Source organism: Archocentrus centrarchus, chromosome 10 (assembly GCF_007364275.1).
Source record: "Archocentrus centrarchus isolate MPI-CPG fArcCen1 chromosome 10, fArcCen1, whole genome shotgun sequence".
Classification (NCBI taxonomy): domain Eukaryota; kingdom Metazoa; phylum Chordata; class Actinopteri; order Cichliformes; family Cichlidae; genus Archocentrus; species Archocentrus centrarchus.
The window spans coordinates 38,760,608-38,774,726 of record NC_044355.1 but is presented as its reverse complement, the minus strand read 5'-3'; the positions used below and the strand labels follow the sequence as shown (position 1 = coordinate 38,774,726).

Genomic DNA, 14,119 nt, shown 5'->3' with positions numbered 1-14,119 from the left:
GTATGCAGTCCCCTAAAAATTCAACAACGTGGAGCCTTAAGGCGATGATGCTACGCGTAAGTAAACTGGTTGAAAAATGGGCTCAACTGACGGTTTCTCTTCACCACACAGAAACTCTACATCTTGAACGCAGTCTTCGCTGCGGCAGGAAGTAACCTGAAAGCTTATGGAAGTTTGTCCATTAGTATCAGAGGATGTCGTGAGGGTCAAAAACTGAGGGAGCTGAGCCTGAAGAAAGAATGAAAAGAAAAGTGACCGTCCAATCAAAAAAAAAATAAATTACACAGCCCATTAAAAAAAAAAAAATGCCCATAAAGAAATTCCCATGAACTGCTGCTGTTTTTAAATCACTCCTGAACCTACTGCCATTTCATTTTATGCTCTCACACGCGCTAACTATGAAAACTCAGGATTTGTTTTAACTTTTGAAGGATCCAAACTACATCACAGAATGAATGCAAGTGGTCAGAGCAGGACTTCCAGGCTGCCACCTAACAATATACAGCACTTCCACAGGAGAAGAGCCTGAAGAAGAAACCATCAAAGCTGCAGGACTTTATAATACATAAGGAAACACTAAACAAACCAAGACCTTTGCTGGTACCAAAGTGTTCTCTGTTATTAACAGACGAGTCATAATCAGTGATCACATGAGTCACTTCAGTCCCTTTGAGTCAAGCAATCAGACTGTGGTGCTGTGAAAGACCGCCTTCGATCATGATTAGAACACAAAAATAAATCTGATAGTTTCTCCATTTACTTCTGAAGTACCTGATCCCTGAAACTGCTCCTCCCTCACATTATTTTTCATTAGACACATCTCAGTGTAATTTTGCTAAATTCTCGGCTCCCTTCCAGTAACACGACTGTAAACTCGCCACAGACACATGATACATCTCTTTTGGGCTCAGTAAGTTCAGTGATATTTCCTCAGGGGATCCTCACATAAGGGGCAGAAGCTCATATCCGGCTAGTGACACCTCCTCCGGCCAATCACTGACGAGCTCCAGGACCGCGCAGCCCAATGGCAGTATCTTGTGGGCGTGTCTAGCCGCGGCGAGGTGGGTTTTTTGGAGTTTGGTAAATGACTGCAGCAAGAAAATACAGTGTCGGAACGCACCGAGGCTGGCTGTACCGTCTGTGTCTCACCTCCGCGTATATGTGTGTGTGCGTGTGCGCGCGCGCCGGCAGGGGCCAATGTCGCTGTCGCTCTCCTGCCACGGAACAGGGTCCACATGAGTCCAGTACGCCGGTTTGTTCGCTAATGTAACACTCTCACCTCTCCGACGAGCGTTGATTTATTTTATTTTTTATCGTTTCGGCGGAACCGGTGCCCGGGTGGGAGCGGATGCGGAGCGCAGCAGCGGCCGCCGGTGCGTCTCCAACTTGACCACCACCAGACAATGGGAGTAGCTGAGCCGTGCTGCTGCAGCGCCAAGTACTACTACTACAACTACTCGCCCCTGGGAGACAAGTACGAGAAGAAAAGGGAGAAGCGGCAGCAAGAGGAGGAGGACGTAAAGAAGAAGAAGGAGAGGGAGAAAAGGAGGCAGACTTGTTCTACCTGCAGACTCCCCTCTCTGAGCAGCAGCAGCGCCGGGACAACAGCTTCTACGCACGGTTCCAGAGTGACGCTCCGCTGGCTCTAGGATGCATGTGAGAAAACCTGCAGAGAAAGCACTCCTCTGTGTGGGTCTGTTCTCTGAGTGGATCTGGGGAATATAACACATGCACATTTTTTTCAACCCTCTGGAGACGGCAAGGTTCCCGCAGCCAAACAGCCACCACTGAAGGAATATGTTTTATTTCCCCCGCCGCGGATCGCACAGACAGGACTTTAGAGTAATTGGATGTAATTGTGTGTCAGTTAACAGCAGCCTGTGATCTGCTCTCGAGAACCCCCCCTCTCCTTCCCTTTTTCCCTCCCCTCCCAAACCAAAATCTGGACAAGCTTCCCCGCCGCAGCCTGCCTCTGTCCGTGGTCCTGAACACAATTTCGAGGTGGATTTAGTGGATTGTCCCCCTCCACAGTGGCGGCGCAGGAGGCGTGAGAGCGGACATGAGCATGATTTCATGGAGAGTGAGGTCATGAGCATCGCGCGGCTCGGCACCGGCGACTCCGGGATCTGAAACACACACAAAAAAAGCGGAACATTTTCGGTTCACCTTGGAGGTCATAAACCATAACCACAACCCCCCTCCCCTCTCACCCTCATCTTCCTCCTTCTCTTCCTCCACCAAAGATTTTTTTTCTTTTTTGTCTTTTTTTGGAGGGGCTTTCGTCCTCTCCAGAGTGTGACTCCCCACCCCCATTCAGAAATACCTCCTCACCCCCCCCTCCAAACAAAATGAGACTGGCAAAAATGTGCCGACTAAACGTGCTGGGGATCTATTTGTGGCAAACGGTTGTGTTTTTCAGGTAAGCAGAGGCATGAAATGGACTTGAGTGGAAAATAACGCCGCGTATATCATTTATTTCCAGGTCTGAGAAAATGTGAATTTGCATTTTTATTGCTTTGCCGCCGTGCTGGGGAATTAGAGCTCCCTCAGAAGACTTGAAGGGGGAAAGAGGAGTTCAGGTGCAAACTTATGAAAGTTGCCTTTGGGTTTCGTGTCCTATTACTCGTGAGCACGCCAGTCTGCATGTACAAGTAAGTTGAATTAAGTTGCAGTGAGTCCAGGCAGGAAACTGCGACCACTAGCGGGTGACGCGCGTTTATGGCGTCAACGGTCATGTATGGAGAAACGGAGCCTCTTGGAGCACGTGCTCCCATTTGTGAGTCCTGACAGTGATGTAGAAGCATGTGTTGCTCAGTGTGTAGAGGATAGATGGGGCTTCTCCTCACTTGTAGGTGAAGTTTGTTGTTGTGTAAATGTGAACAACTCAAATGATTTTCTTGGCCTCTGGGTTGGAGTGGCCTTCACTGCTTCAATAAGACAATCAGTTATTGTGAGTTTTGGATTGTAATTTCTTCTTTCATTACAAGCAATCCATTAATCGATTCTGTTGCTGCTGCTGTTGCTGAGCTGGTTGTCCATCATAGAGCCAAACAGGATGGAAGCCAGCGCTCAGTTTCTGTTGACCGGATGTAACATATTCTGCCAGCAGCTGCATGCAAACATATTTTTTCATTTTATCTTTTTTTTCCTCTGGTGTTCCTGTGTAGACTTTGAGGTCATCTCTGGTCCCCCTCCCTGCTGGAAGCAGCATATACCCTGCTGCCCCCAAAGCTGCCTGTTTGTCAAGGTCCTCTTAAATGTTCTGTTCTTAAATCCATCCCGTTTCTGCAACAGTAATCGAGCCATGCGGTAAAGCCACTGTGCTGCTGGACAGTCAGTGGGATGTTACCCAAAGCATGAAGTGGCAGTCACTGTTTTAGTCGTGCAAATACGCTGCGACCAGGAGGACGCTGTCACTGTCAGCTGTTGTGGTTCTGGATTTGGATGACTGGCTTTAGCAGATTTGTGTTGACATGGAGGTGATGATGGTGATGCTTAGGAATAATTTTCCTGGTCATATCTAGTATTCAGATTCAACAGCTTAATAGGGGCAGAAAAACCTGAACTTCATCCAGTCATCCCCCTCCAGTATATGATCAAAACTATTTAAATAACTCAGTAACTGCTTTGAAATTATTTTGCAGAACTGTGGCCCAGATGGCCAACAGGGGTCCATTTGCTTTGGGTTGCCAAAAGAACTCTGTGGGTTCGATAAGCCCTTCCTGGTGAGTTTATGGTCTCAGTTGCTAGTTTCAGATTTTATTTTATACAACATGATATTCATTCTCTAAAAGAATGATGGCCATAAGACTCAGAAAGAATGATAAAAGCAGGTCATGCTTTAAGGCAGGCCTACCTTGATTAACAAGTTGAAACCAAGGCACATATCCTACGGTAGCGCAGTCATATTTATATTATAGATAGATCGATAGATGATGCAATCGTTTCTCCTGGAAACACTGTAGAGCAGAACTATGAAACACCTTAATTGCTGGAAAATTTAGAACTGCACTGTAGCTCCCAGTCACAGTCAGGTTTTCCTTTTCTGTAGCATGTCGGAAACAAACTGCGAATGAGCCTATTTACAGTTACCAGCTGTTTCTTCCAGTTTACACTGAATGTATATCATATGGAAATATCTCAAAATATTATTTGCTAATGTGTTTGGGTCCTGTTTGCATTTCCAGCCTGCAGGCTTTTTGCATCCTTCGCTTTATTGCATCACACCTGGATATCATTTCCCTGCACGTCCTCTGGATTTCATTATGTGAAGTATCAAAAGTGTTTTTCTACCTGCTGCAGTGACTCCTTTCCATTGAATAAGGCAGCCATTTACTGTTAAGGTGGGAGGCGGTTTTGTAGGAGGGGGCTGCAGGAGTTTTGCATTCAGCACACACTGTTTAGTTAATGAAGCAGAGTTGGGATATTGCCATCTCAGCTCCTCGCGCCTGGACCTGCAGTTCCCTGCTTAATTGATATCTCTTTCCTCCATCCTGACCCAGACCCACCACACCTCATTCCACATTCAGCCTTATTACTAAACATTGATTAGCCTGTCAATGGCCGGGGCCAGACCTGATGAATACACATTTAATGCTTGCACATATCTCTCTCTCACTTTCTCTGTCCACACTTGTAGTATTAATCAAGCAGACAGGAGAGGAGAGCTGGGACTTTAGATTGGACCTGCAGGAATCGTTCGTTTCAACAAACCATTTTATCTTGTATTCAGGCTCAAATCTGTGATTTGTGTTAAAAGAGGTGGAGGAAAGTGGCAGGAAGGTGAGATAATGTCCTGTTTGCCAGATCAAGTAACATTTTTAAGAAGATGGAGAATCAGCCTCGACACTAACATGTTTGGAAGAAACTGCTGGTCAGTGGCAACAGAGGCTACAAGCAGCAGCTCACATGCCCTCCTTCATCTCATGAAGATTCCTGTTGTGAATATTAGGAAGGTTCTGGAAATGACCATCAGTACCAACACAGCATAACTCGGAGTGTGGCAGTAATGCAGTCAGTTCTGCAAATTTACGATAGGAAATTAAAACATTTTGATTAAGGAATCAATAAATACATTTTAAATGAAAGTACAGCAACAATTTAAGTAAAGTAAATGAACTGGAGGCCCCAACAGCCTGATGCTAGAAGAGAGACTCATGGGACTCAAAAATCTGTTGGCTCTTAAGTAAAACCAAAAATGCTAAAGTTATATTTAAAAATATGAATAATACCTTTAGTCTCTACTTCAGTCAGAACATGTGCGGTAGAGCTTGACGTTATTATTGTTAACGTAAACTGCTAGTGATCCATAGACTGTACTGTATATAAAAGACATAAATATATATCATTTCGAAGCCTTTGCCTTCCTGGGTGTTGGAGCCAGAACTGACCAATGAGAAGCTGCTGCTACATTATCAGCTTGGTTGCACCAATAAACTGTATCGTTTAGCACACGGACACAATTAGCTGCAAAACCAGTTTTTGTACTAAACATGTTTAATTCTGCTGTAAAGTTTTTTAACATTAGACTCATTGGGTGGAGTAACTGCTGGAGCCAGGCTCTGCTGGACATTACAGCACTGTGGTCAACTGTTGTTGTGTTAAATGTGCTATATAAATAATATATATAATATATACATATAAATAAACTTGACTTTACTTGACATTGGAGGAACTGCAGTTTTTGCACATTGGTTTTATTTCTCATCACTGGAGGTTGCTGTTTGTGATAATCCAGGTGGTAGCTTATGTAGTAAAAGCACAAAAATACTGCATATGTCTGTCCACGGTGAGACACATGTCAGTTTATTGTTGAAGTGTCTTAAGTTTCAGGTTTATCAAAATAGTAGGTTTATTTTTTATCATCAGAGTGATCTTCTAAGTTCCTTCTAAAGTCCAAGAAATTATTTCTTGCATCACGTTTTGAGATAAGTGAAGTGAGCTGTAAATTTTGGATTTCAATCAAAAAGAGTTCTGCATGGAAAAGAGCTCAGAACCTCCAGCAATGTTGCTCCACATTGCCCATAAAAGATTACCCCATATCTGAGTCACAGCAGCAGCAGACTTAAAGTGCACAAGTAGAACATCACGTGCTCCTCAGGCCCGCAGCACATCGTCTGCTTCTATTGACCGCTCAAGCGGGAACGATTAATCAAACTGGTCAAGGCTGCATTTAGAGAATGCCAATGCACAAACCAGCAGGGAAAACCAATCAGTCATTCACAGTGATTGACAGGCCTCTGAACAGCCACTGACATCTCTGCTGTATTGGTTTCTACCAGGCAGAACAGCAGAATCTTTGAGGGTAGTTCAAGTACAGGAAGCTGTGGGGACGGTGCTCCTGTGTGTGTGTGTGTGTGTGTGTGTGTGTGTGTGTGTGTGTGTGTGTGTGTGTGTGTGTGTGTGTGTTATTTTACAAGTATGTGTGTTTGTGTGTGTGTGTGTGTGTGTGCGTTATTTTACAAGTATGTGTGTGTGTGTGTGTGTGTGTGTGTGTGTGTGTGTTATTTTACAAGTATGTGTGTGTGTGTGTGTGTGTGTGTGTGTGTGTGTGTGTGTGTGTGTGTGCGTGTGTTTACAAAGGGAGAAGAAACTCACCCTGAAACTGGAACATGTGCACAGTTTGTTAGATTCTTCTCAAGGGAAATTTATATTCAGTGATATAAGTTTAGATACAGTTATGAGCTGAATTTATTATCTTACAAAGATGCTTTTCTGTTTACAGTTTAGTTATTTAAAACAGGCATTGGAGGTGATTGCAGGGAGGCTGACTCTGTTTTTACGGCTTCATTTGCTGAAACAAACTATATTTTAATTTTGATCAGCTACACATCTGCCTCCCTGTGATAACGGAGATTGATCACCTCCACCGTTCACGGGCGCTCGCACGTGTTGTTGTTATGCACAAAGGCGAGCACCAGCCTTCAGTTTTCAAACTCTGCATCATTACCATGAACAAAGTGTGCAGAGAGTGACCTTTTCCTCTGTGGACTTCAGTATTCAGTACAAAGCTTCATCCTCTCAGATGGAAACAGTGACCAGTTCATATGAACATGAATGTAAACAGTCATGTCTTCCATCTGCTGCTGGAAGGTAACCTTGAGCTGGCCTCGATCTCTGCTCCTCGGGCCTCTCGACTCTTCGGGAGCAGAGCACGCTCAGACCCACACACCTCCTCCTGTCGCAGAGGAAATTAAATCCGACTCTACCAGTTCATGAACTAAACGAATGTTGAAATTTGGCAATTTAAAGAAGGTCATTCATTGGCTTTCTCAAATTCTTTCAAGCAGCGGATGTCAGATGCTGTTGATATTAAATAAAAGTATTTCAAATGGGCAGAATGGAAATTAGGAGAAGACAGACACTTTAAAGAGGACAGAATGACCCCGGCGGTTTGTTCATTAAATAAAAGGTCAGCCTTCATGTAGACGCCCAGAAAAATGGAGCCTTGACAGAGTGACTTGCTGGAATGTCATGTTACCTGGAGTGATATTTCACTTCAGCCTAGTTTTGGCATTCATTAGCTGTGTAAGTGTTGTGACTCAGTGCTGGCTGTCATCTGTGTTTCCCTGTAACCAAAGTCTGAGCTTCACTGAGAACTTAAAGCGTGTTGAAGAGAAGAGGATGCCTGCCTGGGCTGCTTCACGGTCCATCCTGAAGTAAAAGAGATGAAAACTCTTTCTTGTGATATAAAAGCAGTAACGGTGCTACTGTACAAACTGTACCAGCCAGCACACAGCGATGCCAGCAGCTGTGTGTAAATGCGACGACAGTAGATCCTCTCAGTGGATTCTTTAACTGATCAATGGGAATTATCCTCTCTCTAAAATAAGACACAAATGCATTTGAATGCAGACGGTTGCTTTTAATGTCAGTGGTACTTGGTCAACATTTCTGGTGATTCAGTTATTTTTGGTAGTGTTTATTCTTAGAAAGCCAGTAGGTAGCTTAGAAATGAATATTGCTGTTATATGCAGTCATGCTGGGCTTGCACTGGATTGTTTTTATATGATGCTGATAGTAAATGAATGGATCCATTTTTACTGCATATTTCTCAGCTCCAACACTGATGCTAGCATGTAAAAACTTAATTTGCACTAGAAAAAAAAGTGTATATAAGCTGAAATTATTTGATTTCAGGTGCAAAGAAAAGTATTCAAACCAAAGTGCTACCTCACCATCCCATTTTGATAGATACAATTCCAACAAACATAAAACTAACCTGAAATTTGGTTAAGACTTCTGAACTCATTCCTGATTGCTGTACATGAAGTCACTGCTGTTGGGACGGTCAGAAACGAAGACACAGCTTCAGACTTCAGCAGAAACATCCGAGGGTAACTTAGAACATCAAATAAGACCTGCTTCCACTTTCTACCCAGAATTGTTGTCCAGGAACTCCCAGGGCTCAGTTCTTCTAGTATGTTCTGATTCTGACTTCCACAGCAGATCCAAAGCCAGAGAAAGATGAAGCAAATTACTCTGCTGACATATCAAACCACAAAAGCCTCCAATTACCTCTGAACATTGTGGACTGCAAAATATGACAGCAAAAACTGAACTTTGCTGTCACTCGCACAATAAAATCTCCTCCATCCCGATCCAGCCTCGTTCTACAACCTAACGCAAAATGGAGGGATAAAACGAGCTCCCCCTGAATGTAATTTTCTCCAGTGGAAACATTGCTGCGGTTGGAAATGCACCCATAAAATCTGTTGGGTGTACTAAACACATCAGTGATTGATGTTGAAGGATGCGAGTGAATTTTCTCCATGGGCGCTGAACAAAGGAGATTATCTGCTTTAGCTGGTTCAAACCGCTGCATCTGATTCAGTATTCAATAATCTTCTTTTGATCCCCAGAGGGACAAAGCTGTCTTCATGGCTTCCTGCTGTGAACTTGCTTGTCAGGGTTCACAGTTCAGGGATCATAGTGGGCCCCAGAGCAGAGCATCTCTCCAGCAGGATACGATTTGCTCGAGGACACAAAGGCAGAGAGCTGAGCACACACCTCCTGCCTGCTGCCCCTCCTAGAAATCTTCCTGTGTCAGTTAGCATACACCCTACTCAGCCAAATTAAAGCAACTGTTTTATTTATGAATCTGCCCTCAGGCTGTTTCATTTGTTCTGCAGATAACGTGGCCAATATTTATTACTCACATCTCCTATCATAACAAATCATAACATATATATTTTTCCCCTGTGATCAATGTCCCCGGGTCCTCTAATGAAAAACAATCGACTCCTCTGGTGGAGTTCACCACCATCTCTACAATAATTAACTTCTGGGCAGGTTCATTTCCAAAACTTGATGTATGATAATACATTATTGATTAGCAGACAGTGACAGATTTTGACCATAAATAACAGAGTACATTATCAATGGCCTCTCAGAGCTGTAACTGAGTTAAAGTGAAGGTGAATTCCTGGAAATGTTCGGCGCTACGGTGCACTTCTGAAATTAAAGTGCTGCTGGAGATGCAAGAAGAGCTTTTTTTAAAGGATACCAGGAAGAGTTCTTACTTGGAGCTCAGGTTAACGAGCAGTTTCACATCACACTGCTCTCCCCCCCGTCCTGTGGGATTCATGAGAAGGAGAGGAAAGGGAAACCAGGCCCTGCTGACTTCCTAAATAAACTGTTAACCTGTACAGAAGCACGGCTTCAATTTCAAGAGAAAAACTATTTCATTTCTTAGGATCATGTTACTGTTCATGTTAGCCCAGGATAGAAAAATATCTGTTTAATATATAAAATCCAATAAGCTGTGGTAGTTCTAACATTATATATATATTATTATAAATACAGTGTTTATTGATGCCATTGTTGATATTAATTATCCTGCTGTGTGAGCTGCTGTTGGGGCTGAAAATATGCAAATTTGTGCTGTTTGGAAATTTAAACACTGATTTCAAACATGTCCTCGAAGCTTTTTACTTTGTGAAGTTTCAATATAACATAAAACTTATTGGAGTGGTTCAGCGTATCTCACAGCACCACAAACATGCAAACCTGACACGCAGACGCTGAGCTGCACGCAGCCACAGCGGGCTCGAACTTCCAGTACCAGCACCCTCGTCCTGCCTGCACGTTCTGCATATTCATATGAAGCAAATGAGATTAGTATCAGATCAGAGCCATTAATGAGGAAGAGTTTTTAAAAAATGTTACCATGATGACGTCCCAAATCATTCGAGAGTCGTATCGATCGGTGAGATCAAACCTACTGATGGTATCTGATCTAAAAGTGGAGCTGTTAGTGTCAGGGCTTTCCTGCTCTCCTACCTGTAAATACATTTGAATTATCTTGCTGTGTTTTATGTTCCTAAATGTTCCTGTGTGCCTAATCACACAGTAAACCTCGCAAACAGGGAGTATCACACAGCATCAGTGAGAAAAGAAGGGTTTTAGTGGTCCAGCACTTAGTCTGTCTGGGGTCCATTTTTGGTCCATTTGGATTCAGTTTCTTCATCGTTTCTGAAGATGAATGTAAAGGAAAGTTTATTAATAGAATGTACGCACAAACCTCCAACTGTATGTGAATATTTTTCTAGAAAGTAGATTTAAAAAGAAAAAAATGAGTTTGCAGCTTGTTGGAAATGTTGGCTCGACACAGAAACAACCATAAAACCAAAGAGCGTGTTTACTCGATGAAGAGCGCTGCAGATAGTTCAGTGAAATCACCCCTGAATGGCACAAAATGCCAACAAAAAAGTCGGACTGAGGCAGTTTGACTTTTTGACCTGTGAATGTGAAAATGTGACTGTGGTGCTTTCTGCTGTTATCAGAGCAGCGGAGTGTGTGACGCGGCTCAGCCATCCCACTTTCAGGCCTTCATTCGCTGTGATGAGCCAGAGTGGGCGAGCCAGCCGGCCTATCTGTTAGTGCCAGGGAAGCAGGCAGCCCTTCGCTTTCCCGAGTGTTACTAAACGCCAGGATGAGATCAATTAGGGATTCGGGTCTTCAGAGGCTTTAAGAACATAATGAGGAACACTTAGGGCTAATGATTGGAGTCTTGCATTAGCTCACACCTCTCTTTCGCACTGGCTTTTCTCTCTGCTTGCTGTGTGCATATGAGACACCGGCACAGGACGACTCAGCTGTTTTTCCCTCTCCTTTGCTGCCTCAGCATTGGCCACGGGTCTCCACAGCAGCAACGGCCAGCATTGATCTGAAATAATGAAAGCAAATCCAAACTTTGATCGTGGAAAGCCGGAGGAGGCTCAGGGAGAAGATTGGATGGCGATTGTGTGCCAGTTGTATCAGCTGATTGTGAAACTGTTCCACCCACGGTGGCCTCGTTCCAGCGACAGAAGTGTTTACATATGGAAGAGGAGTGACAGTCAGTGGTACCTGACAGAAAAGGCTCAAACACAGAGTGAAAGGGCTCACATTAAAGATGCAGTTCACAGAATATTAGAAACATTTGTTCTCAGTTCATTGATTATTGTGGGACTGTTAGCAGTGCCATTTGGCCATTTCTTTAGTACAATTCTTGAGGACACATTCTAGTGAATACGGTCACGTTTGCATTATGGGAAATGTAGGAAGCAGGACTTTCTTAGCGTTCTCAGTATTGTGGGCTGAAACATCAGGACATCGCTGCCTCAGCTACGCCGGGTTCTTCTTGCATGTTTTTTGATACTCACCTTTTCACGTGTGGCAGGGTTGGGTAGCCCGTGGAAGTGTTCCAACAGGCCAACAACCAGTGGCTGCTGATATTGTCAGAGGTGTGTGTGAGACGCCCCAGCTCATTGTTTCCAAAAAAAAAGACTGTAAAGAAAATCCCAGATTTTGGAATTATTTCTAATTTAAACCTGCCCAACATGTAGGATGTGTTGTAACCTCTAGAGACACCAATAGGTTGGGATAAATATGCTTTTAACTGATTGGTGCAAACCCTGTGCAAGAAATATTAAGTACAGAGTTCAGCTCTCGAGAGGCCGATACTACAAAGTTTAGCCAAAAAACTGCCACTGATGGATTATTTTTCTCCAATCACCCAACTCTAAAATGTAGTGTCAGAAATTTTATGTCAGCACATAAAATATTTGCTTTGCTTTTAGGGGTTTTGTTTATTACTAGTTTGGTTTTCAGTTTTGACCCTTGAAGCTAAACACCAAAAACAGTTCACGTATTAATAATCAGTTCCCTGAAGTGTCATCCTACTGCTGTGCAGGGGTGTCACACAGTACAGTATAAGGACTTCTACGAGCCAGATAGACAGCATTATGAAGCTATTATTAGAGAAAGTACTCCGTGGTAGCTCGCAGCTGGAGTAACTTTGTCCCCAGATGAGAAATCTAAGCAAAAATTGTGCAGCCTCCACTGCAGAGCTTCCTTCTAATTGTGTGTGCTATATTATCCTCATAAGGCTCGTGCCATTCTGTAGTGGCTGCACCTGCTGAGATGTAAAGTGTCCGCAGTCGTCGATGCTAACTCCTCGAGCCTTAAGGTATTTTTCTCAAACTGCCTGCAGTACAGTCGGTCAGAGAGGTAGGTGGAATATTATGTTTACTGGGTTATTCATGGAAACTGAATATCAACACATTTAAAGTGTCTGTAATGACATTTAAGCAGGTGGGCTTTTAAAAGTACCGATCTGATCTGTTGACCCAAGCATTTATGCAAATGGATCAGACAGCTGGCAGATGTTCGGCTGGCTGTTTGGACCCAATCAATATGTATTTTGTGGAGCAGCAGAGAAAAGACACAGATGTATTCAAAGTGCATCTTTCCTCATAATGTGTTTTAGAAACGTGTCACTTTGAATCGTCGTTTTGCTCTCAGCAGACCAAAAATAACACATGAAGGGAAAGTTCACACAGGAACACTCAGGTGTGTGAGAGCCGCTCTTCTTTGGTGTCATTGCATAACTTTTCATATTTAGTTTTTTGTGTTTGATCATTTATAAGATGACCGGCCTCAAACAAATGGTGAGTTTCTGTTGAACTTTTCCTGTGTGGGCCTTGGGCCAGAAAGCAGAGTTCACATCAACAGGTTTTAAAATCCAAATGTGACATGCCCCAGTTTGCAATGAAAATGACGTGCATTGGAAGATTGTTTTGGAAGTACTGGTTGTAATACACATGGCAGAGAGGTATGCTGCATGGCTGCACCGGGATCAAACGGGGGTGAGGAAAAATGGGAACAAACAGGACAAGATTACGTAAAGGGAGACAAATCACGTGAGGCTAAAGTCAGGGAGCAAAAGTCCTGCTGAGTTTGGATTATAACCATGGCTGCACCGAGTCGGGACATTTAAACACCAGGTTTAAATGATCTTTTCTCCTGTCTGGATCATCCAGGGATTTATTCTAACCTTTGTTTATTCATGTGTTTGAAAAGGCTCTCAGCACCGTCTGCTGCTCTAACAGTAAGGGCTAAGCAGTTTCACAAAACCAGGCTTAGGTGGTCTTTTATGGAGCAGGGGCATGTGGAGGAAGCTAGTTTATTGAACAGTATCTTCATCTGTGGGGCGGCTGTGGCTCAGGACGTGGAGCAGGTTGTCTGCTAATTAGACGGTCAGTGGTTTGATCCCCAGCACCTCCAGTGTGCATGTCCTCAGGCAAGATACTGACCCTCGAGTTGCCCCGATACATCCGTGTGTGTGTGTGTGTGTGTGTGTGTGTGTGTGTGTGTGTGTGTGTGTGTATGTGTGTGTGTGTGTGTGTGTGTGTGTGTGTGTGTGTGTGTGTGTGTGAGTGAGAGAGAGAGACAGAGATGCACTTAGGCATAGAATAAAGCATTGTATGAATGAGGCTTGTACTAAAAAGCACTTTGAGTGCTTAATTAGTAAAGTGCTGCTGTACACGCAGCAGTCCATTTCTTTAAGTAAAGAGAAGCAAACAAACAGCATCACTGCTCCTCTCTATCAAAGTGTGACAGTCCACATGCTTCCAAAAGCATCTCCAGAAAAATGCTCCAAACAAAAAGGGTCAAAGTTTGTAGAATTTTTATTTCTGACCTGCTTTCACGTTTGATTTCACACCGTGGAGGAACCCCTGATCCCGCCTGGAACCGGAGCACAGAGACACGGGAATCAAACGCTCCAACAGCACACGAACCCACCGAGCTGTCGCTGCACTAAAATCGCAGACTGGGTCGTTCATGAGCTCATCAG

At 43.7% G+C, this 14,119-nt stretch overlaps 1 protein-coding gene across 4 annotated transcripts in view; it reads left to right on the top strand.

Moving 5' to 3' along the window:
- Window positions 1-1,224: 1,224 nt before the first annotated feature.
- Window positions 1,225-14,119, top strand: part of glra1 (glycine receptor, alpha 1) — a 143,793-nt gene continuing 130,898 nt past the window's right edge. For all 4 annotated transcript variants that reach the window (XM_030740163.1, XM_030740167.1, XM_030740166.1 and 1 more), the window contains exon 1: window positions 1,225-2,419. In XM_030740163.1, the coding sequence (XP_030596023.1) occupies window positions 2,349-2,419 (71 nt within the window). In that variant the 5' untranslated portion in view covers window positions 1,225-2,348. The remainder of the gene's footprint in view (window positions 2,420-14,119) is intronic.